Source organism: Episyrphus balteatus, chromosome 2 (genome assembly GCF_945859705.1).
Source record: "Episyrphus balteatus chromosome 2, idEpiBalt1.1, whole genome shotgun sequence".
In the NCBI taxonomy this organism is placed as follows: domain Eukaryota; kingdom Metazoa; phylum Arthropoda; class Insecta; order Diptera; family Syrphidae; genus Episyrphus; species Episyrphus balteatus.
Window position 1 is genome coordinate 15070825 of NC_079135.1, and position 24676 is coordinate 15095500.

The 24676-nt window shown below is 35.9% G+C and overlaps 2 protein-coding genes across 2 annotated transcripts in view; one reads left to right on the forward strand and one right to left on the reverse strand.

Moving 5' to 3' along the window:
• LOC129911685 (spectrin beta chain, non-erythrocytic 5) overlaps nucleotides 1–24672 on the forward strand; it is a 37403-nt gene extending 12731 nt beyond the window's left edge. The window contains exons 4-22 of the mRNA XM_055989548.1: nucleotides 6808–6924; nucleotides 7015–7277; nucleotides 7337–7466; nucleotides 8532–8719; nucleotides 8789–9562; nucleotides 9622–10213; nucleotides 10272–10472; nucleotides 10531–11405; nucleotides 11465–11990; nucleotides 12045–12184; nucleotides 12244–12623; nucleotides 12678–13762; nucleotides 13817–13962; nucleotides 14021–19886; nucleotides 19954–20148; nucleotides 20216–20369; nucleotides 20435–20557; nucleotides 22936–23379; nucleotides 24155–24672. Of these exons, the coding sequence (XP_055845523.1) occupies nucleotides 6808–6924; nucleotides 7015–7277; nucleotides 7337–7466; nucleotides 8532–8719; nucleotides 8789–9562; nucleotides 9622–10213; nucleotides 10272–10472; nucleotides 10531–11405; nucleotides 11465–11990; nucleotides 12045–12184; nucleotides 12244–12623; nucleotides 12678–13762; nucleotides 13817–13962; nucleotides 14021–19886; nucleotides 19954–20148; nucleotides 20216–20369; nucleotides 20435–20557; nucleotides 22936–23379; nucleotides 24155–24393 (12438 nt within the window). The 3' untranslated portion in view covers nucleotides 24394–24672. The remainder of the gene's footprint in view (nucleotides 1–6807; nucleotides 6925–7014; nucleotides 7278–7336; nucleotides 7467–8531; nucleotides 8720–8788; nucleotides 9563–9621; nucleotides 10214–10271; nucleotides 10473–10530; nucleotides 11406–11464; nucleotides 11991–12044; nucleotides 12185–12243; nucleotides 12624–12677; nucleotides 13763–13816; nucleotides 13963–14020; nucleotides 19887–19953; nucleotides 20149–20215; nucleotides 20370–20434; nucleotides 20558–22935; nucleotides 23380–24154) is intronic.
• The window catches only part of LOC129911683 (lamprin 1.8-10-like), a 144590-nt gene that overhangs the window by 101843 nt on the left and 18071 nt on the right, over nucleotides 1–24676 (reverse strand). The window lies entirely within an intron of this gene.

The window sequence follows — 24676 nt, forward strand, 5'->3', positions numbered from 1 at the left end:
TTTTATTTTAAAGCTCCTTATTTTTCTCCGAGTACAGGGCACCGATTATAAATCTCCTGTAATAAACACTGATCGTTGTTCAGCGGTGGTATTAAGAACAAAAGCATTTTCGTAGACATTTCTAGATGAAAATGAATAAAAATAATAATTTTTATCAATGTTTACAATTTTTTTTATTTCTAAAACGATTTCTGAAATGTTTCCTATTTTCGGTTTAGTGTTCTATCAACAGTTAAAACTTACCAACTGTCTATTGAGAATTTGTTGTTACTATCAAAGTCATATGGAACTCCCCACTATAACTTATCTTCAAAGTTATGGCATTGAAACCGATAATATGTATCAATTTGTTCTTCTTGTGTATATTTTCGACTTTCTAATAATTCGAAATGTTTAATTGGTTAGTGATAAAGAAAAATCAGATTGCTGATACAAAACTAGATGAATTATTATAGATAAAGTTTTAAATATTCTGAAGTTTATATCTCTATACTTGGTCTATTGACCAGAAGCCTTTGCTTTGTATAGAAGAAGTCGAAAATATGTTATTTGACATAAAAACCACTAATTTTAGTTTCCGTTACTGTATAATAGGTACTTAATATAAAATCCGAAATTTTATGATCTCTAACAAAACTTCATCGTTTAATCCTTTGAACCTTTAACAATGTTAAAAAAAAAAAAAATCAATAAAATTAATTCCTTTATCCATGGAAAAATCCTCTAAAAAGAATCATAAAATATTAACAACCATTTAAATACTTTTCAATGAGCCATAAAAACAGACCGTATAGAATGCAGTAGGTAAGACAAAACAATATCACCTTGTTGTAACCTCATTCCATTGCCACTTTAATTCAATTTGGTTTAAAGTCGTCATCGTTGTTGTCGTCGTTGTAAGTGATCGTGTCGCTACTTATTGAGTTCGAATGATGTTAATCCTTAATCGATATTATAGAAAAAATAATAATTACCCTATAACTTTGAATACGATTAAAAAAAAAATAAAATAAAAAAAGTGTATAAATCCACAACAATAGACGCAGCAGGTGATAGCAAGTATGTAGTAGCAACAGTAGTTGTAGTAGAACACTACCATCAAGCTGAGGAAATGCTATAGTTGTGCCTCCATATAATACTCAGCTCCAGTGGCCACCAATTGATTGCCACGCAAATGGGTTTTAATGGTGTCTGCTGAGATTTTCTTTGTAAATAATCAACCTTTCACGTCTGAGGCGCTGCTATAGTTGTTATAGTGTTGTAGCGGGGACGACTTAACCGACCGACAACAACAAAGACGGTCGGCGACGACGGACGTGCAAAACGATTTTGTAGGTCGACTTAAACCACTTGCGCGTCCGTCGTCCGTCCGTTCATTCATCCCTCTTGGCTCTTTTGGCCCCCAATCGTCTGCTATACTCTGCTTTGATACTCTGGGTAATATGTGTGCGCACGAACATTCGATTTGTTGCAAGGAAAAATTTCTAGGTTAATCAAGGTTTGAAACTTGAAAGTTACTCACAGTCATCTCTTGGGAATACAGGGTGTCTCAGAATATAAGTATTTTTTTTATTTCAGAAATGTTTGGTAATTTTTATGAAAAACATTTAATGGCAAATTACTACCTTTCGTTCAGTTTAGAATTGACTTTCAGGGAAGAAACGGCCATTTACCAAAGTTAATTTTAATACATTTTTCAAATAGTTCCGATTCATCCACTTAAATGCACTGAAAGATGTTAAGATGTTTGATATATCGCAAACCGCACTTTCGTTGTTTTTTGACATTAGCTTTCGATAACTTTTCGAATCGACAGTCACTTATACTTAAATGCATGAAAAAAAAACTTTTGTTCTTCTTCTTCCTTTTTCTCGGCGCTGTTATGATCTCGATGTCGAGGGGATCATAACTATCCCACGTAACTGCTTCACACTAGTGATCCGCCTGTGGGGTTCGCCGAGTTGACCTCAGAAATCGGCGGCAAGCCTCCCGGTTTTGTATTGTTCCATTTCTAAGGCCAACTGAATGCTGGTGGTTTTGCATTTGCTTGTACCAGGAGTTTTTAGGCCTACCTTTCTTTCTATTTCGTAAAAAAAAAACTTTTGTTAAGTACCACAATTGCTACCAAAATCAAAAAAATAAGTTAGGTTTAAGACCGTTCTTCTACTTCTAAAATTAAACTGAACGAAACATCATTTTCTTGTTAGTACTGGCTTCCGACCTCAATGTCACTCCGATAACTAATGTGGTTCAACAAAATGAGTTCAGGACCGTTCTTCTACTTAAAATATTAAACTAAACGAAAACTGGACGAAACGTAATTTTCTTGTTATCACTGGGTTCCGACCTAAATGCCACTCCGATAATTAATGTTGTTCAACAAAATGAGTTCACTACCGTTCTTCTACTTAAAAAATTAAACTGAACGGAAACTGGACGAAACGTCATTTTCTTGTTATCACTGGCTTCCAATCTCAATGTCATTCCAATAATAATTGTGGTTCAACAAAATGAGTTCAATACCGCTCTTCTACTTCAAAAATTAAACTGAACGAAAACTGAACGAAATATCCTTTTCTTGTTAGTACTGGCTTCCGACCTCAATGTCACTCCGATAACTAATGTGGTTCAACAAAATGAGTTCAATACCGTTTTTCTACTTAAAAAATTAAACTGAACGAAAACTGGACGAAACATCATTTTCTTGCTAACACTGGTGTCCAACCTCAATGTCATTCCGATAATTAATGTGGTTCAACAAAATGAAAACTGAACGAAATATCCTTTTCTTGTTATCACTGGTTTCCGACCTCAATGTCACTCAACAAAACGAGTTCAATACCGCTATTCTTCTTCAAAAATTAAACTGAACGAAAACTGAACGAAATATCATTTTCTTGGTATCACTTAGTGCCATTCTGATACTTAGTGTTTTTCGCTTTTTTAACTCAAATTCTAGCTATACCGTTCCCGTCAATTGTTCAATTGTAAGAAGAGTAACTCTTTGAAACTTAACGAAACTCGGAGGAAGCATGATTGTTACTTTTTTAAAAGCTAAACTGTATTTGAAACACCCTGTGTATTACCTGCATTTAGTGTTCCTTTTACTGCTTAACCGTTGCGTTTGTAGCCATATTTTTGTCTGTCATTACAATCCCCAAGAATCTTTTCGTTCGTTACGCAATAATATAAGCGCTGGAACGATATATAAGTTTTAAAATGTATTCAAATTTTTTTTTTTTTTTTTGAAACGATAAACCTGGCTTAAGCTACAAAGATACAATCAACGAAAAAAATCAAATAAAAAAAAAAAACAAAAATTAATGCTCAAGGTATAACACACCTGTGCGAGTCGCATTATAAGCCGTGTGCCACATTTTTATGGCCCGGGACGAATTGCAAACTTGGCTCTCTTTTCCTTTGCATCTCTGAATCTGAATGAATTTATGAATGTTGGCTTTTTGTATCTGCAGTCATCGTCGACGGTCGTTGTCGTTTTGTCGGTTCGAAACAAATTCCAATCAATAAATTGTTCAATTCTTTGTGCTACGGCTATAAAATTGATTTTATGGAATTATTATCCACTTTGCTTTGAGTTTACATTACCATTATAAACTTGTGCAAAGCTACAACATGAAGTAAGCATGGATTGTCTCGCTTTAAATTTTTTTTTTTTTGGATTTTCAACGCAGGGATAATTTTTAATGTGTTTTCACAGATTCTTTACATTGCATTTTCGCAGATTACAAAAAAAAAAAAAAATGCATCTTGTTGAACAGGTGGCGATGGTTAGTTTCTATGATTGTAAAATTCTGTGGATGCAATGTATATCTTCTTCTTTTATACTTCTTTTTGAAATCGTAAAAGATTTATAAATTTGTCTTGTAGTTTAGCAAGGTAGTAAAATGCAAAAAGTTTTATGTAGTTACAATGTTGCAAATTTATATGACCATCAGAACGAGTATTGGCCAGGTTATATGGGTCAGTGAGACTGGAATACAAATAGGGACCAGAAATTTTCTAACTACATAATTTATTTGTTTATTTTGTGAGTTTGGCTTTAAGATGACTCTTGCATAGCATTGCGTGAATGCAGATGATAATATCTTGATAAAGCCGCTAAGTATAGTCATTTAATGTACAAAGTCTTTTTGAAAAATTCTTTTTCTTCTTCTGTAAGTCAGTTTTATAGTATTCGATGCTATAGAAATTACAATACGTGAAGGAATTTCATTGGACTTTAGATTAAGTCATTATAAAAACTGCCTTCTTAGAACAAATCTTTAAAGAATTTTTTGTGTTTAGTCCCAAACCATGGGTGTCGACATTTACGATGATTGCGTTTACGAATGAAATCAGAGTTTGAATTTTCTATGAGCTATAAAATATGGAAACTTTCCAATTTTTAGGTTGAAGATGCAATGTTTCAAACTACACAAACTCGAACATAAAATTGGGATACAAAGAGCTCAAATGTCGCCTACTTTTTATTTAAATAGCTAACAAATCACTTTTTGACTTGTTTCCATTTTTTTTGTACTAACTTTAAATTCTTTAAATATAAAATAATTCACTATGTATTTCCACAAAACCGACCCACACGAGTATTAAACGAATATTGTCAAAACTCATACTCAGCCGTAAGAAATACTTTTGGCCAAAATTTTCAGCCGCGGAAAAAAATTTTCTCTCATGAGAGCTTTTTTCGACGTATAGTACCGACAGATTTTTTTTCGTACGCAAACACGATTTGGAGTGGAGCTAAATTTTAGCTCCCATACAAAATTCTTTCAAAAATGTAGCCGAATTAAAATTTTTTTAAGATTTTCAGCCGAGCTATGCGCAGATTAAGAATATCACACATTCGTTTCCATGAGTAGTTTTTTTTTATTTATCACTCTCTCTTCGAAATCACAAATAAAATCTGATAGTTTTGTTACTTGGTACCTACAGTTTTTTTTATAGATGTGACCCGATGAATATCCTTAAGTTTTCGGGCAAAAGTATTGAACGTAACATTGTCAAAAATGCAAAAAGAAATATGTACATTGCAGTGAGAAGAGACGATTAATTTTATTCTTGTTGATATACTTCATTCAGGCTTTAATTTTTCTTATGTTTTTGACGGATTTTTGATAATCGTATTATGACTTCATCAGCTGCGATTGTGCACACTTTTTTGTACCAAACCAATTTTTCAACGAATTTTGAAAAGTGACAAAAAATGCACTCTTCCGACTGACTGATATTTTTTTAAAAGTGTGTTCTTCATCAAAGTTGTTAAATTTGATGGAATTATAGTTCAGTTTAATATCAACGTCGATTCATTTTGATTTTAAAATTTGCATCTTCGATTCATTCCGAAAATAGTTAAAATAAAGTGGTTTTCTTTCAGCGAAGTAAGTTAAGCGGACTAATATTTCAGTCCAAAGAAATCCTTGCGACCAAATGTTTGAAAGTGAGATAGCACTTCTTAGCGCTCTTCCATTAAAAATAAAATGCACGACTGGGGCCGCACGTACTTGCTCTTATGATAAAAGTAGCTTTTATGTCAAAGATTTAAAAAAAAAATATTTTGAATTAGTTAAAATTTGATTTTTTAAGGAATTTCATTAGAAATGCAAAAATACGAAATTATTTTTTTTAGTTTTTCTTACGCCATATTTTTGTTACTCGTGTTTTTTTGACAAAAATAAAAAACGCAATTAGCTACATATATTAAAATCACTTAAAGCATTATGTATGTCAAATTTAGTCTAGAAAATTGTAATAACTCATTAACGGTGTACGGGAAGAGCTGACATCAAAGATTAAAAAAAAGTAAAGTCATATTTCCATTATCCGTATTTTTTGAGAAAAACTAAAAATGCAGTTACGTTAGATTTATCGTTAGAGTCATTTACGAGAAAATTGCAATAACTCCATTTAGTGTACGGGAAGAGCCGACATCCGCGATTTAAAAAAGAGTTAATGTCATATTTTCACTATCCGCATTTTTTGAGAAAAACTAAAAACGCAGTTATGTTAGAACTGCAAACAGCATTACGTATGTTAAATTTAATCAAAATCGTTAGAGCCGTTTTCGAGAAAGTTGCAATAACTCCAAAACTTTGTATGGGAGGTATACGTTTAAAGCGAGATATTAAAAAACAAAAAAAAAAACAACCTTGGAAATTACAAAAAAATCATCTGTACCAAATTTCAAGAAAATCCCTCAACCCGTTTAGGCTGCAGCTTCATGTACAGCTTTTTGTGACGACGCACCGACGCACAGACCGACGGACGTCATGACGAAAACCACTTTTTCGGACTTCTCCATCATCGTATTGTTAGTTTTCATTAAAACCTCGAATTTTTTTTTTACACGAAACCAATACTTGCCCTATTGAGCAAGTAAAAAAATAGGAAAACTTGCAGAATCACACTTAAAACTCTTTAAATTGACATTTACATTCTAACTCGAACAGCCACCAAAATACGGTTAAGTGACCTGATTTGCAAGTCTCCCTAAATGCTGAAAATGATTTTCATTGGTATAAGTAAAAAATTTATATTCTAGTACCTATGCAAGATTAGGGCTTTTGAGGCCCGCGTGTTTTCATTTGAATTTTTAAGACTTCTCAAAAGCAATCCAAATATTCAGTTCAATATTTTCACTCCAAATAGGATCCAAAAGTATTTATTGTCAGAATGACCTTGACCTAGAAATATGTTGTAAATAAATGTGTGCTCTATGAACGTTTTTAAATTAAACTTGAATTTTTTAACAATTGTAAATATTTTCTAAAATTATTTTCCTTTTTTCAGGTTCGCCTTGAATCAATTGGTGCTGAAGACATTGTCGATGGTAACCCTAGATTAATTCTCGGTTTGATTTGGACAATTATTCTACGTTTTCAAATTCAAGAAATCGAAATTGATGTGGTAAGTTTTTACACAAAATATTAAAACCCATATTTTCAAAACCCCCTTAATTATTGAAAAAAATTAAAACTCAAATCCTCTTCCCTCTAGGATGAAGAAAACGAATCATCAGAAAAACGTTCAGCCAAAGATGCTCTTCTATTATGGTGTCAAAGAAAAACACACGGTTATCCCGGTGTTAATATTCAAGATTTCACATCATCATGGAGATCTGGTTTGGGTTTCAATGCTCTTATTCACTCGCATCGTCCTGATCTCTTTGAATACAGTACAATTGTTAATTCGAAAAATTCAAATATTGACAATCTAAATCATGCTTTTGATGTTGCCGCTAATGATTTGGGTATTCCAAGGTAAGGGTTTTTTTTTTGAAATTTTTCAATATTTTTTATAAAATTTTTGTATTTTTTAGTTTACTTGACGCCGAAGACGTTGACTGTGTACGACCAGATGAAAAATCAATTTTAACATATGTCGCTTCATACTATCACACATTTGCACGCATGAAAAATGAACAGAAAAGTGGAAAACGTATTGCCAACGTAAGTATAAATGACTTTCCCTGATTTTAATCTAGAAAAGTACGTTCAAAAACTCATAGAATAAACTCTCTTTGAGATAGTCCATCCAAAAAAGTACTCAAATGTACTCATAATCTTCAATTTCACTGATGAAACTTGCTCAAGTCGCTAAATCCCTCAAGTCACGGGGCAAATTCTTCATATTTCACTAAATAGTGACAAAAGCAATCCTAAATTTCAATTTCCTAAATAAAATTATGAGTACTTGTCCAATAAGTACTCAAAAGTACTCATAATCTTCACTTTCACTGATCAAACTGACTTGCTGTTGCTTTGCAAGCCCCAAAATCCCTTAAGTCAAGAGGTAACTTCTTTGGATACCTCAAAATAGTGACAAAGGCAATCCTAAATTTCAATTTCCTGAATAAAATTATGAGTACTTGACCTATAAGTCCTGAACTCTAATCTTTCTCAAGCCTCTGTAAGTCTGAGAACCTACGATCTCACATGAGCTCCTTAACTACATAGTTCCCAACCTATTCCACAGGATTCTGATCCTAATCTAACTTTCAATTTAGTAAATTATTTCAGAACTCCTATCAAAAACCCCCTTTTGCCATATCTCTTAATCTTCAAAACAAGTTAAATGGCCCTCGAGGTCTATAAATTTTCTATAAAATTCCTCCAACAACACGACCTGGTTGGTGTCTGTAATTCGGAACTAACTATACAATGTCTATTCAGATTTTGCCTCTTACATTTGCAAACATACATATTTTTATTTCAATGACCCTCGTGGCGCAGTCTCCCACGATTAACGGTCCACTGAATTCGACGACTTCGATTTCTTATGCCCTCCTATTCCGTTCCTACATTGATATCAATAACCATAAATATCATGCTCCAGTTAATCTATGGTATTTGAGAGTATACCTAGCATAGTTGTTCCATCTCATTGATAGGTTTGCACCGTGTCCAGCAGACAGTTGCATAGACACTCGCGATGCAATTCAATAGCTTATCCACCAGATATTCTAATTATAGAGTTTCTTTTCGTTTTTTTTTTTCTCACACCAAACTCTTTAGATTGTTGGCCAACTCATGGATGCGGATCGTAAAAAAATGCACTACGAACGCCTGACGACAACTTTACTCAGTTGGATCCGGAATAAGACAATCGAATTGGCGAAACGTGATTTCCCAAATTCCCTTGAAGGCATTCAAAAGGAATTATTGTCATTTAAGGAATATCGAACTATAGAGAAACCAGAAAAGTAAGATGAAGAATTTTTTCGATCATAGCATTCTTTGAGCTAATATGACTTTTATCATTTTTTTTTTAGATACAAAGAACGAAGTGAAATTGAAGCGTTATACTTTACCATCAATACACTTCTCAAGTCACTTAACCAACCGCAATATACCCCACAAGATGGCCAACTTGTCAATGATATTGAAAAAGCGTGGCAACAGCTTGAAAACGCCGAACACAATCGAGAGGTGGCGTTACGCGATGAGCTGTTGCGTCAAGAGAAACTCGAACAGCTTAACTATAAGTTCGAGAAGAAGTCTGTTTTGCGTGAGGGTTATTTGAAAGAAATGATTCAAGTTCTATCCGATCCGAGATACCTTCGACAAGTCGATGCCACTTTGAAAAAACACGAAGCGATATCTGCGGATATTTTGGCTCGAGTAGAACGTTTCAATGACCTCACAGCCATGGCTAATGAGTTGGAAAAGGAGAACTATCATGGCAAAGAGCGTGTGAAAAAACGAGAAGCCGAAGTTATGGAAAAATGGAGGAAACTCCTTGAACTTCTTGAGAATCACAAGTACAATCTATCACAGATGAGTAATCTGATGAACCTGCTTCGGGAAATCGCCAGTACCCTTGAGGCTATTAAAGAGCTGCAGGTTCAGTTTGCCTCGGAAGATGTGGGACCTCATTTGTTGGGAGTCGAAGAACTTTTACAGGCTCATTCACTGCAAGAACTACAAGTGAATACTCTTGGTGAGACACTTAAGAAATTCACACGACTAGGACAAGCTTATAAAGATCAGAAAGATGCAGCGATTCTTATGCAGAAGCTAGCTGAATTGGACAAAGCTTATCAAGTGTAAGTTTTTAAGTCCCCCAAACTAGATTCTTCTAATTTTGTTACCTTTTTCCCCCTAGATTACTGACGCTATGCTCAAAACGTCGAGCTTGTCTTGAAGAAGCTAGAAACTTCTATCACTTTATGGAGGACTATGACAACGAAGAAGGTTGGCTAGTAGATAAGCAAAGAATCTGCAAAACAGGTATCTCCGCCAAAGACCTGCGTGCTGTTCTTTCCCTCCAACAGAAACACAAAGCTCTCGAAGATGAAATCAAATCGAGGAAGCCAAAATCCCTACAAATGGGTGAAGCTGGAAAGAAACTAATCACAGACAAACATCCTAGATCCTCAGAAATCAAACTGAGAATAAATTCCCTCGAAGAGCATTGGAAAGCTCTAGAAGATCTAGTTGAATTGCGTCGTAAGCAATTGGAAGATGCAGCTGAGGCATATCAATTTTATACCGATGCCAATGAAGCTGAATCATGGTTGAATGAAAAAATGGCATTAGTCAATTCGAAAGATTATGGAACAGATGAACCTTCGGCACAGGCTTTGCTACAAAGACATCGTGATTTACAAGGTGAATTGAATGCCTATTCGGGTGATATACTCAATCTCAATCAACAGGCAGAAAAATTGATTAAAGCTGGAATTTGCACTTTAGAGGTGAGAGAATCCTTTGGGAATCAAAAATGAGAGATTAATGACTTAATTTTTTCCATAGCTATCAGCAGAACCAGAACAGATGCCTGAGGTCGAGCAAGAGGAATGGGTTAATGAAACACGTTTGGTACCAAAAGAAGTTTGGGAGGAAGAGCTTGTCGAGAAGCTGGAACACAAGAAAGTTACTGAAACCAAACTTTTGCCACATGTCAAAGCTTTGTTTCCCTTCGAGGGTCAGGGTATGAAAATGGACAAAGGAGAAGTAAGTTTCCTTAATTTTTGACCCAAAAATCATTTCTAATCAAAAACTTTTCTTCCAGGTCATGCTTCTTAAGAACAAAACCAACAACGATTGGTGGTGTGTCCGCAAAGACAATGGCACCGAAGGTTTTGTCCCAGCAAACTATGTCAAAGAAGTAGATCCTCTGCCAGTGGCTTGTATTGTAACAAAACCTGAGAAAGTTAAAACCAAGCAAAAGGTCAAGAAGACCATCTTAGTCCGACAGGTTGTTCCTGTACGACGAATCAAACCATCGAGTGTGTCCCAAATCAAGCCTTTGGTTAAGCGACGATCATCAACAAACATCAATGATAACGCTGACAGTGTAGAGAAGCGTCAAAAACGCATCAACGTTACCTATGATGAACTCCAAGAAATGGCCCAACGTCGACATGCACTTCTTGAGGATTCCATTCATTTGTTTGGATTCTATCGTGAATGCGATGACTTTGAGAAATGGATGAAAGACAAAGAGAAGATGATCAAGTCCGATGAGGTCGAGGGTGTTGAGAATGCCAAGAGGAAGTTTGAAAAGTTCCTGACTGATTTGTCAGCAGCTTCGAAACGTGTAGAGGAGATCGATACTGCAGTGCAGAATTTTACTCGTCAAGGACACTCCCAGTTAGATAAGATTGTTGCCCGACAAAAGCAAATCCATCAAATCTGGCAGCGTTTGAATAATGCCAAGGCTGAACGTGAAAAGAGTCTTGAAGGTGCTTCAAGTGTGGAACTTTTCAATAGGACCTGCGATGAGGCAAAGGTTTGGATGAGTGAGAAGATGTTGCAACTGGACACAGCTGTGATCAGTCCTGATTTGAAGACTGTCCAAGCTTTGCAAAGAAGACATCAGAATTTGGAAAGAGAATTGGCTCCTGTTGAGGAAAAGGTTAACCGGGTTAACTATTTAGGAAATTCGTAAGTTACTTTTTTCAGAGATTTTGGGGAATCCTTATTTATATGAAATTATTTTCCAGAGTAAAGAATGCCTATCCAGCAGAACGGGCCAATGTAACTGCTCGCCAACAAGAAGTCACTGATATGTGGAAGCAAGTTCATGCCAAGGGTATCGAGTTGAGAGCTCGTATTGAGAATGCAGTTGGACAACAAATCTTCAATAATAGTGCCAAAACTCTATTGGCATGGATTGATTCGGTTAAGGATCAGTTGAATGCTGATGATGTCGCCAGAGATGTCGAGACAGCTAACAATTTGTACAAGAAGCACAATGAACTTGGTGATGATATCAAAGCGCATGACAATGAATTCGCTGAGGTTATCAATTTGGGTCATCAGTTGACCGATGGAAGACCGAATGTTGCTGAAACTGTGAAGATTATTGATCGATTGAAGGCCGAACAGGATGCCATTCATAGGGGATGGGTTGAGAAACAGAAATGGCTTCAGCAATGTGTGGAATTGCAAATTTACAATCGAGAAGCTGATAAGATTGATGCTACTACCAAGGGTCATGAAGCATTCTTGGAGTATTCCAACTTAGGAGTAAGAAAATTCTTCTTTTTTTTCAAAGGATCTTATTAATTTTCTTTCTTTTAGAACTCTCTAGATGAGGTTGAAGCTATATTCAAGCGTCATATTGACTTTGAAAAAAGTCTCATGGCTCAAGACAAGATTTTGAAAGGCTTCTCCGATCATGCTGATAAACTTATTGCCAACGATCATTACGATTCGAAATAGTAAGGACACTAAACTGATTCGAAGAGTCCAAATATTGATTTCTTCTTCTCATTTCTAGCATCGCCAATCGAAGAAACCAAGTTTTGGCCAAACGAAAGGCCGTCAAAGATCGTGCATTCGAAAGGAAACGATCTTTACAAGCTTCCAAGGACTACCATAAGTTTGCTGCCGAAGCTGAAGATCTAAACACTTGGCTCAAAGATAAGACCAAGATTGCCGGTGATGATAGTTACAAGGATCTATCAAACCTCCCGAGGAAGCTGCAAAAACACAAAGCTTTCGAAAGGGAACTCCGAGCAAATGAAGGTCAATTAAGAAATGTCAACAAGGATGCTGAGTCATTGGTTGCGGCTAAAAATCGTGTACCAGAAGTACAAGCTAAGGTTAGCGATTTGAATAAGAAATGGAAGGATCTTCTAACGACTTCAGAAGACAAAGGTAAGTTTAGTCTTGAAAAAGCTTGAAATGTTCTTAAAAATGGTTGGATTCTAGGTCGCAAATTGGAACAGGCATTCTTGCAACGTGAACACAATCGTGCAATTGAAGATGCCAAAAAGAAGGTTGACGAACTCGACAATGCTCTCAAGAGCAAAGATGTTGGTCATGATTTGCGTAGTTGCAAGGATTTGATCAATAAACATCATATTCTTGAATCAGAAATTACTTTATGGGAACAAAAAATTGAAGAATTGGTTTCATCTGGTGAGGAAATGGCTCATGAAGGACATTTCAATGCCGATAATATCAAGGACGAAACTAAGGACATTCAAAATCGCTTCCATCTGCTTAAAGATCCAATCAGGAAGCGACGAGCTGAACTTGAAGAAAGTTTGAACTATCACAAGTTTGTGTTTGAACTTGATGCTGAGATGCAATGGATAAATGAGCATATGCCAGCAGCAACATCCAAGGAACTTGGACAGAATTTACATCAAGCTCAGTCATTGCATAAGAAACATAAGAAGTTGGAAGCTGAGATTAAGGGTCATCAGCCGATGATAAATCGAGCTCTTCAATCAGGACAGACATTGGTAGATCAAAAGCATCCCGAGAAAGAGAAGGTTAAGAATCTTTGTAACAAACTAGAGAAAGCTTGGGTTGATCTTGAATCCAATGCCAATGATCGTGCTAAGAAGTTAGATATGTCTCTGAAGGCTCAGCAGTATTTGTCAGAAGCTGGAGAGATTGAATCATGGTTGGGAGAGAAGAACAATGTCCTCCGATCGACAGATTATGGACGTGATCGTGATTCAGCGACTAAGCTGTTGACCAAACACAAAGCAATTGAACTCGAATTGGACACTTATTCGGGAATTGTCACCGAAATGGGTCACAATTGCGGTGCAATGGTTGCTGCAGGTCATCCTGATGGAAAGGTTTTGTCCTCCAAACAAGCTTTAATCGAAAAAATGCTCAAGAGTTTGCAGAAGTTGGCTACACAACGCCAGATGAGATTGATGGAAAGCTTGTATATGCACGAATACTTCTTGGAATCGGCTGAAGTAGAACAATGGATCAGGGAGCAGGATCAAGCTGCTTCCTCGGAAGATTATGGTCAGGATTATGAACATTTGCAGGTGAGTCTCTTAAATTCTGTTCATATGACCAGGTTTAAAAAGTCCCTTTTTTAGCTTCTCCAAAATAAATTTGACGACCTTAAGCATCGTGTCGAGGTTGGATCAGACAGGGTTAACCAATGTGAGGTTCTTGCTAAGAAGTTGGTAGAAACTGAAAGTCCATATGCGCCAGATGTCGAAAAACGACAGGAACAGTTAAGGTAAGTCTCAAACTTCTCAAAGCTTGATAGATTTTTTAAAAAAATTGTCTTCTTGTAGATCATCCTGGGAGACCCTATTGAAGTTGCTTAACCAACGAGAGCAGAAACTCCATGCAGCTGGAGAAATCCATCGTTTCCATCGTGACATTGCCGAAGCATTGTTCCGCATTCAAGATAAGAATGCAGCTCTTTCTTCTGAACTTGGCAAGGATTTGAATTCTGCCCTAGCTCTTCTAAGGAAACACGAAGGATTCGAAAATGACTTGGTTGCATTGGAAGCTCAACTTCAAGTCCTTGTTGAAGACTCAGTTCGTCTTCAAGCTAAATATCCATCAAATGCCAGTGCAATTGCCCAACAACAAGACAAAGTTGTCACTGCATGGAATGAATTGAAGGAACGATCAGGAGCACGTTCAGATCGTCTAGCAGCATCGTCCGATCTACAATCCTTCCTTACCGACGTCAGAGACATCATGTCTTGGTCATCAAATCTGAGAGCAGCTCTCCAAGCTGAAGAACACGTTAGCGATGCCGCTGGAGCAACAGCCTTGAAAATCCAACACGATGCTATCTATGGTGAAATCGAAGCTAGAGAAGAGAAATTCCGTTTCCTCAACGAATTAAGTGATTCCATGGTACAAACTGGACACTATGCTGCCGCTGAAGTCGAAGAAAAGTGCTCTGCCATGTTGGACGAACGTCAGAAACTGCACGCTGCTTGGAACAAAAAGAAGATTATGCTTGAACAAAAGATTGATTTGTTCTGCTTCTTGCGAGATGCCAAACAAATTGATAATCTATCTAGTTCACAACAAGCAGCGCTCACAAGTTCTGACTTTGGCCAAACTGTGGAAGATGTACAGAATCAAATAAAGAAACATGATGAATTTGAGCGTGTCATTCAGACGCAGGAAGATAAGGTTGCTTTGTTGCAAGATCATGGTCGGAAATTGATTGAACAACGTCATTATGATAGTGCTAATATTCAAGGAATCCTTACGGGTGTTTTACAACGCCGTCAAAGAGTGAAGGATCTCTGTGAGAGGAGACATTACAAACTTGAAGATGCTTTGTTATATGCCCAGTTTGTAAGAGATTGTGCTGAAGCTCAATCATGGATCTCAGAGAAGAAGAAGAAGTTGGAAGCAGATGAAGCCAATTACTCTGAAGTCTCCAATTTGGATGAAAAGATTAAAAAATTACAGAAACACCAGGCATTCCAAGCTGAAATTGCCGCTAATCAAGGAAGAATCAAGGAAATCCAAGAAACTGGGCTAATTTTAATTGGCAAGAAGCACGAGTCATCACCAGAGATCAAACAAGCTATTGAGAGTGTTGTTTCATCTTGGAAGAGTTTGCTCGAAGAGTTGGATAATCGAGGCAGAGGTCTGGAAGAAGCTCAAGATATTTTGGAATTCAATAACCAATTGGACAAGATCGAAGCATGGATTCGTGACAAAGAAATGATGATCCAAGCCAGTGACACTGGACGTGATTTAGAGCACTGTAATGCCCTAATGAGGAAACTTGATGATGTGGATTCAGATATGCGAGTTGACGACCAAAGAGTGAAGCATATTAACCAATTGGCAGACAAATTGATTCATCAAGGAGAAGTCCCAGCTGAGACAAAGAACATTGACAAGAGAAGGAACAACTTTAACAGTCGCTGGAGGCATCTTCAAGGTGCCCTTAGTGCCTATCGGGCTCTTTTGGGTGGTGCCAATGAAATTCATGTCTTCAATCGTGATGTTGATGATACCTCAGATCGTATCGCTGAAAAGGCACTTGCCATGAGCTCTGAAGACACTGGCCGTGATTTGGCTGCTGTAGAGACTTTAATCCGCCGAGAAGATGCTCTCGAACGTGACATGACCGCTGTAAAGCAAAAGATTGGTGAACACGAACGTGATGCCATGGATCTGAAGAAGAAATACCCAGATCGTTTGCAAGACATTGATAAGAAACTCGATGAGCTGAAAAAATCTTGGAACAATCTCCAGGATCTCAGTATCAAACGTCGTGACGTACTCAATGACGCTTATGATGTGCATAAGTTCGTCTCAGACGTTAAGGAACTGGAATCCTGGGTGAATGATATAATCAAGAAGATGAATGCAGCTCAAGCTCCAATGACAATAACCGAATGTGAGACTCAATTGGAGTTGCATCAAGAGCGTAAAGCTGAAATTGATGGTAGAGATAAGGCTTTCTTGGATTTGAAAAAGCATGGTGAGAGTTTGGTCAGTGTGGAGAAGTCAAATGATGCTAAGAAGTATCTAAAGACATTGGGTGATTTGCATAAGACTTTACATGACGCTTGGAATGATCGTGCCAAGAGGCTGAGAGAAGCTCATCAATTGCAATTATTCAAGTCACAAATGGAACAGGTTGAAAATTGGTTGGCCAATAAGGAAGCTTTCCTTAATAACGATGATTTGGGTGATTCATATCAAGCTGTTGACAGGCTGATTAAGAAGCATGATGCATTCGAGAAGCTTCTTGAATCAGACAATGTGAGTGAGTTGGAGAACTTTGCCAAGTCGATCTTGGAGAGTGATCCTGAAGATGCTGCGATCATTAGGGACAAGTTGTCATATGTTCTTAAGAGGAGGCAAAAATTGGTCGCCCTGTCACAGGAACGTCGTTTCAAACTCACCCAGTCTAAACAGCTCCAAGAATTCCTTCGTAGTTTGTACGAAATCGATCGTTGGTTAGTTCAGAAGATGCAAATTGCCATCGATGAGAACTACCGAGAGCCAAGCAACTTGCAAAGCAAAATCCAAAAGCATACAGCTTTTGACAGTGAACTTGTAAGTAATGCCTCTAGAGTCAAGGATGTGATTGCCGAAGGAGAAGGTCTAATCAAAGATGATCACTATGCCAAAACTGAAATTGCCAAGCATTTGGAAATGCTCGAATCCGATTGGGAGAAACTAACCGAAGCTTCCAAGGAGAAGAAGGACAAACTTAACCAAGCTTATGATGCTTTAACCTTCAATCGAAGTATGGATGAGTTTAATAACTGGATGGACGAAGTAGAATCGCATTTGTCAAGTGAAGATTATGGCAAGGATCTTGCAGCAGTGAATAATCTAATCAAGAAACATGAACGTCTTGAAGCCGATGTCACCCATCACAATGAAATCTGTGATCAAGTGAAGCAAAAATCTGAAAAGTTTTTGCAAGCTGATCATTTCTTGAAAGAAGAACTTCACGATCGAGCAATGGCAACTATCAAGCGTTATAGAAGTCTTCATGAACCAATTGCTATTAGGCGGGAGAATTTGGAAGATTCATTGAATCTTCAACAATTCATGCGCGATGCTGAAGATGAACTTTTATGGCTATCAGAGAAGGAAGTTATTGCTGCTTCGAATGATCTTGGAACCAGTTTGATTGCTGTACAAGTTCTTCAGAAGAAACATCAAGGACTTGAAGCTGAAATTCTATCACAAGAACCACTTATTCTTGCTTTGATACAGCGTGGTCAACAGATGATGAGGGAAGAACACTTTGCCAGAGATCAAGTCAAGTCCAAGTGTGATCTTCTTCAATCGAAGTTGGTTAATCTAAGAGATTTGGCCAGTATTCGACGTTTGAGATTATTGGACGCTGTCGAGAGTCAAATGTTCTATGTGGAAGCAAATGAAGCAGAAGCTTGGATTAAGGAGAAACGACCAATTTTGGCATCCCAAGATTATGGACGAGATGAACCATCAGTTCAGTCACATATCAAGAAACTTGAAGTTCTCCACAGAGAATTACAGTCATTCAATTCGTCAATCGAGAAAGTCAACACTTTGGCAACTAATTTGATCGAAAGAAATCACTTTGACAGTCAAAATATCAACACAAAGAACACTTCTGTGAGTTCCCAATACCAGGAACTCTTGAAACTCTGCAGAGAACGTGAATTACGTTTGGCTGAGTGCAAGAAACTCTTTGAGTTCCTTCGAGAAACTGAAGATCTTCACGAATGGATTGGTGATCAAATGACTGTAACTGCTTCTGAAGACTATGGTGAAGATGTAGAACATGTGGAACAGTTGATTCTAGCTTTTGACTCGTTCATATCAAATCTGACAGCAAATGAGGGAAGAGTTCAAGCCTGTCTGACACGTGGTGAAGCTCTGATCAAGGAAAATAATCCCTATCGATCATCGATCAAGTCGAAACGTGATGAGACCAAGCAATTGTGGGATGAACTCAAGGATCTAGTCAATGCTCGTCAAGATGCTCTAGCCGGAGCCAAACAAGTGCATGTCTATGATCGTGCTGCTGATGAAACTATCTCCCTGATCAATGAGAAGGATTCTTCGTTGATTTCCGAAGATTATGGACAAGATTTGGAGAGTATTCAAGCTTTGAATCGTAAACATGCAGTTTTTGAAGCTGAATTGTCAGCTATTAAAGAACAAGTTGATTCGGTTTTACAAGAAGCTTCAAAATTGGGAGAGATCTATCCTGATGCCAAGGAGCATATTGAAGTGAAACGAGATGAAACTATCGAAGCATGGGCTGATCTTAAGGAAAAAACCGAATTACGTCGTGGTAAGCTCCAACAAGCTGAACAATTGCAATCGTACTTTGATGAGTACAGAGAGCTTATTGCATGGATCAATGAAATGTTGGCAAAAATCACAGCTCCCGAACTGGCTACAACTGTAGCTGGAGCTGATGCACTTTTATCAAGCATCAAAGAGCACCACGCAGAGATACATGCTCGCGATGAGACATTTGCCAATTTCACAGCCAATGGACAGAAATTGATCAAAGAGAAGCACTTTTTGGCTCATGAAGTCGATGAGAAGATTCAGATTTTGAAGCAGCGTCATGATCTTCTGGAATCAACCCTCCAACAGCGTAAAGAAATCTACGAACTTAACTTGGACACACGACTATTCCTTAAAGAAGCTGAAATTCTCGAAAACTGGATTTCAAGTCGAGAGCCATTGCTTAAAGATTCCAAATTGGGTGAATCTATTCCACAAGTCGAGGATCTCCTAAGACGGCATCAAGATTTTGAGAAGACAGTAGCAGCACAGGAGGAGAAATTCAATGCCATTCGCAGAATAACACTCCTCGAACAGAGATTCAAGAAACAAGTTGAAAATGAAAAGGTTGCCAAGAGAATGGAAAAGGAAAGATTAGAAAAGGAACGTCTAGAGATTCTCAAACAAAAGGAACTACAACGTTTGAACGAGGAACGAAGACGCGCCGAAAAGCAAAACGAAAACCGTGCCAATGGTGTTGCAGAAAAGACTCCGATATACTCTTCGCCAATGGTAACATCGCCAGTTGCCACTCCTCTGCGTAGTCCCTTCGAAGAAGAGTACTCAACACCAAAGACTATTGTAACTGGCCCTGGAACCCCAACATCGGGTGTATTTGGAGATCGTCTGCGACGTGGCTCCGATACGACTGTTAAGCGAGCTGAAAGTATGAAAGTACCACAAAAGCAACCTAAACGAACTCCTTCATTCACCACCCGCAGACGGGCACAAAGCTTCCGTAAGAATGGCGGCAAAGGTGAAGGATTCGATTTGCCACCTGTGGAAATTCAAGGATCACTCGAACGTAAACATGGTCTTCAATCGGGTGGAAAGAAGGCACCAGTTCGATCATGGAAGCAATTCCACACAGTTCTGTGTGGTCAGTTGTTGTGCTTCTTCAAGGACGAAAATGATTTCATTCAACAAAAGACAGCTACAGCTCCAGTTAATATCTTGGGAGCTAAATGTGAAAGAGCTGAAGATTACACGAAGAAGAAGTATGTCTTCCGGTTGAAACTTCCTGATGGTTCGGAATTCCTATTCGAAGCACCGAAACTTGAATCGATGAACGATTGGATAAGGAAGATTTCGTTCCATGCTGGTCTACCGCCAAATCTACAACTTTTAAGCTATGATGAATCTGTTAGAGTGAGTTTTTTCTCATGATTGTATTTCAAAAATATGTTTTTGAATGTTTTCTTCTCTTTTTTTCTAGCAATCAAATAGTTTTCCAGATATTAAAATTGCCAGCCAAATTGACTCGCCAATGAGTTCTAGAGCATCATCACCGGATTCACAGCGTCGTAGTAGAAATGATTCGATAAATAGTAGTTTGTCAGGAAGTAGCTCGACAACGCCACAAATGAATTTCCTGCAAAAACAACAGCAACAGTATTCACAACAAGCCAGCGTAAGATTTTATTTTTTAAAAAACCTTCCCATATCGTTCTGAAGTTTAAAGATGTCCTCTTTTTTAGATACCTGTACATCAACCCGCCTCCCCAACTGGATCATATGGATTCAACGAACAAAAACCTCCAATACCACCACGAGGTGCACCACCACCAGTACCACATCGACAAAGTACAGATAATTTGGTAGTCATGAGAAATCGCAATAGCGTTGGAAGTGGTAGGATTTGAAATAATGTCGAAATTAGATATGAATTTGTTTGAAAATTATTTTTTCTTTTAAAGATATTACAGATGCCAATGCTAATTATGGAAGTATGTCAAGGTTACATTCATCAACACTTCCTGCTGGATTAAGTGGTATTTCAAATGGTAACGAAGGTTTTACAATGGAAACAAGGCATTCAGGTGGGTTTTATTTTTAAATTTTGTAAATATTGTGTGTGTTCAAATATTTTGAAATTGGATTTTTAATAAAATCTATGTTTTTGAAAATGGGTTTATGGTATTTTTGAAGCCATTAAGTTTGTCTAATGAAAAAAAAAGAACAAACTAGGTCAAAACGCCCAAAGTACATAAAAGCTGCCAGTAATACATTGACTGTTAACAATTGCCTCTTAGAAAAATTTGAAAAAAAAGTTTCAATTGTTATTAAACAAAAAAAAAGTACCCGATGTCGAGTGTTGATTTATAACTGAAGTGTTTTGGGGGTAAAATTATAAGCCTTTCAAAGTATTGAACCAAATATGTACCTGCATTCACCTTTTTGTCTGATACAGTTTTCATGGTCAAAAAGTAAGAAGTCGCATTTTTTGTTTGGAGTTATTTAGTGTTTTCCATGCATATAGCAGTAGCTTTTAAATATATTTAATTCATTTGAAGACTGCAATTTTTGAGTTTTAACGTTTATTATTAAATTCATTACATATTTGCTATGAACTATCTTCGCATGATTTTAATTTTAATTATCAGTGAATAGTCAAAAAATTGAATTTTTTTTAAATTTAAACGGTCACTGTGGCGTATGCGGAACATTTTATCCTATAGCAAAATAATGAAATTAACGAATAATAACAACTATTCATTTTTGAATCGTTTTCACTTAATTCTGAAATTTTATATATGGATTGGTGAAAAATTGCTTTTTATAAAATTTGATTTGACGTTTAAGTATTTAGACATTAGTGATTTTGAGTGTATTCTGATTTGAAATCAGTCATGTTCCGTGCGAATAAAACACTTTCACAAGGCTTTTGAATATTTCTGGACGGCCAATCGATTTAGGATATTTTATAGTTGAGAAATTTGTTGCATCTCTACAAAGATGCATTTATTTTTTTTTTTTTTTTGCTTGAGAAAATGAAGTCAAATGTAAAAATATTTCTGTTTTGCATACTTTACTCTTAAAAAATACGGTTTGTTTAATATATTTTCAATGTGCTGATTGTACAGGTGACTGTCGATAAGTATTATTATTTTGCCCTGATTTTTCAATCGTCAATTAGACTATCACAAGAATAAATGTCGATATGAAAAAAAACTTTTATTCGTGGAATAATACTTAACTGGGGTTTATCTGGCTATTGAAAAATCGGCTTTAAGTTAGAAAAATTTTAAATAAATTCAAGTAAAAGGTATAATTATCTACATTCGACATTTTTTTAAAAAGTAATTCTAGTTAACAACTCCACCGATTTCGGAGCATATTTAAGCTCTACGTTTTGTCGCTTTTTTTGTTTGCAAATGAATATGTTCCAATAGGGTACAAATATGAAAATAAAAAAAATAATATTTGAAATAGAAAGATTTGAATTTCCTAAAAGATAACTGAGCTTTGAAACATCTTACATTACAAACTTTGTAAATGCGTTGTTATCTAAAAACATACAATTAAAAAAAAAAATTGATTTTTGTTCAAATATTTCTCAACCATCCAATTTGACATTTTGACCTCCTTCTCGATTTCCAGATTTTTTGTTGCAATTTTTGCTTGCTTCTACATGAGTTTTATATATCAATTTTGTTATCAATCATGTTTTAACAACTTTTCGGTACATAAATCTTGGATTTCATAAATCTGAAAATTCGGAATATTAAAATGTTTAAATTAAATTTCCTCACATACTCAATTTTTTCTACCCCTAAGAACTTATCATAAATACAAGTATGTAATACAGTTGTTTGGTTTTAATGCTCATTAATCGTCTTTCCTTCATAAATATGGCCTAAAATTGCCAAATTCAAAACTTTAAGAGCTAAATTTTGATAAATAGGAACAGTGTTGCCAGATTGAAGACTCCCAGAGGCAACAATAGCCACATTCAAAATTGTTAAAAAACTTTTTTTTTTTATAAGATTTTTGTTTTTATCAATATGCATATCTTTTTAAAACAAGTTAAGTTAAGTAGTTTCATTCGGCCTTATTGCACTAAACGAATTTAAACATCCTCGAATTTGGATGTTTGGCCTTATTTCATCATGAAAAACTGAAATAAAACCAATTCAGTTTCACTTTCAATAAAAAATCTTTAAAAAAAAATTGAAACATATTCTCACTCAAGCATAAATGTTATTTTCCCATTTCTGTGAATCAAAATTGGGACAAATTGATTGGTTCGAATATTTATTATCGAAAGCTGAACATTTTTTTATAATAAAATATTTTTTGTACAATTATCACCTATTAGAAAATACCCTTATCTTTTATTTTACTTCCAAAAGTTTTTGTTTAACCCAAGAAACCCCCTAGTTTTACCTTAAAAATTTTTATTTAAAATTCCAAACAGAAAATCCACCACCATTACCAACAACAATGCCCCCCGTAGGAGGACACCAAAGAATAAGTACATTCGGTACACAACATATTAACAACAACAACAACAATGTCAATCAACATCATCAAAACTATCAAGGAAATTTCTCATTACCACAAAAAAGATCTTCATCATCTGCTTCTGCAGCAACTCGAACAGATTCAACAAATCGTTTTGAAAATAACAATTTACCAGGAGCCGGACTTGGTAGTACAACAAAAAGAACAACAGTTCAAACATCAATGTCTTTAGGTGGTGCCGATAGTGGTAATAATGGAAATAATAATGCAAATAATTTAAATACAACTACAACAACAACAACAACAACGACAAGTCGAACAGTTTGGCATTATTCGCCGGATAATAATTCAGTAACAAATCCAAGTTATATGGGAATAAGTAGTGCTGACGTCGCTGGTTAGATATTGTTCTTTCTTAATTTTTTAATATTTTGGTTTAACTAAAAAAAAAAAACAACCTTGATTTTGGGTACAAAACAAGTATCAACATCTTTTGGTGTGTGTTTTTATCTCTTATATTTTTTTCCATCTGATCCTTGATAAAAAAATGATTGTAATCATTCTAAGGATTCAGATTTTAGTGAATGCAATTTAAATTTTTGTTTTTTTTATTCTTAAAAATTGATGACAATATTGTAGTTAGAACTTTTAATCTTTGGAATTTTGCACGATAAACTGTTTAATTTAACAATAATTCTTATCAATTTTACAGTGTGTGATAGTATAATTATTTTATTCTGTTTAAGGCTTTTTACTATAAACTAACTTTATTTATTACAGGTCAATCGGTGAAATTGACCCGTTCATACCTTAAAACCAGCGCTCAAGGTATCCTGGTTAATGGTCTTTATAATACAAACCTCCGTTAAAACGAGCTTGTATCCTTATTAAGTTTTTATAATTGACCTTAACTAACCCCTTTCACCCTATTTTGCAAAAAAATATCAGGAACTCCTTTATTCTGTAATATTTGGTTTAAATCCTTGTCATAAGGAAGATTTTCTCTTCAACTTATTTCCTGTAGATATTGCTTAAAAAATTTTATTTATAGCTTTTTTAGTTACTAATTTCTAGATGACCCTTTTTGCCCCTATCTTTTGCATGTTAACATTTTTTTTTAATGTTTTAAACTCATTTTAATCAATTTTTTGTTTATACAAAATTTTTTGCAGGTTGGGGAACAAGTCGCTATGAAAATGCACGACCCGTATCCTTGCAACCAGATTCAATAAACATCTCTCGTGTATCGGCAGAAAGCTCTAGCGAAAGTGAGGCACAATCAATTTCATCTGTTTCCGGTGTCAAAGGAAGCAAAAGCAAAGAAGAACGTCGCAGCGGTATGTTCCGCATTTTTGGACGAAAAGATAAAGATAAGGACAAGTCGAGGAGATCCAGTCAGCCGCCACAGTAAAATAAAAAGGATCATCTAAACTTTAAAAAAATAATAAAATTATTCGTTTTTTGTTCTTTGTTAATGCACTCTAGTAGTGAATTGGAGTATAATTTATTATTTAATTATATTTTTTTCGTATATTTTGTTTGTTCTTTATTATTTTTTTTTTTTTTTGTTTAAATGTTAAGTCTTATACATATTATTATTATTATTATAATTATTATGATTATTAATATTATTAATTATATATTATACATGAAAAGTTTTAGTAAAGTGTCATTTTTTTGCGTATAGGTATTTA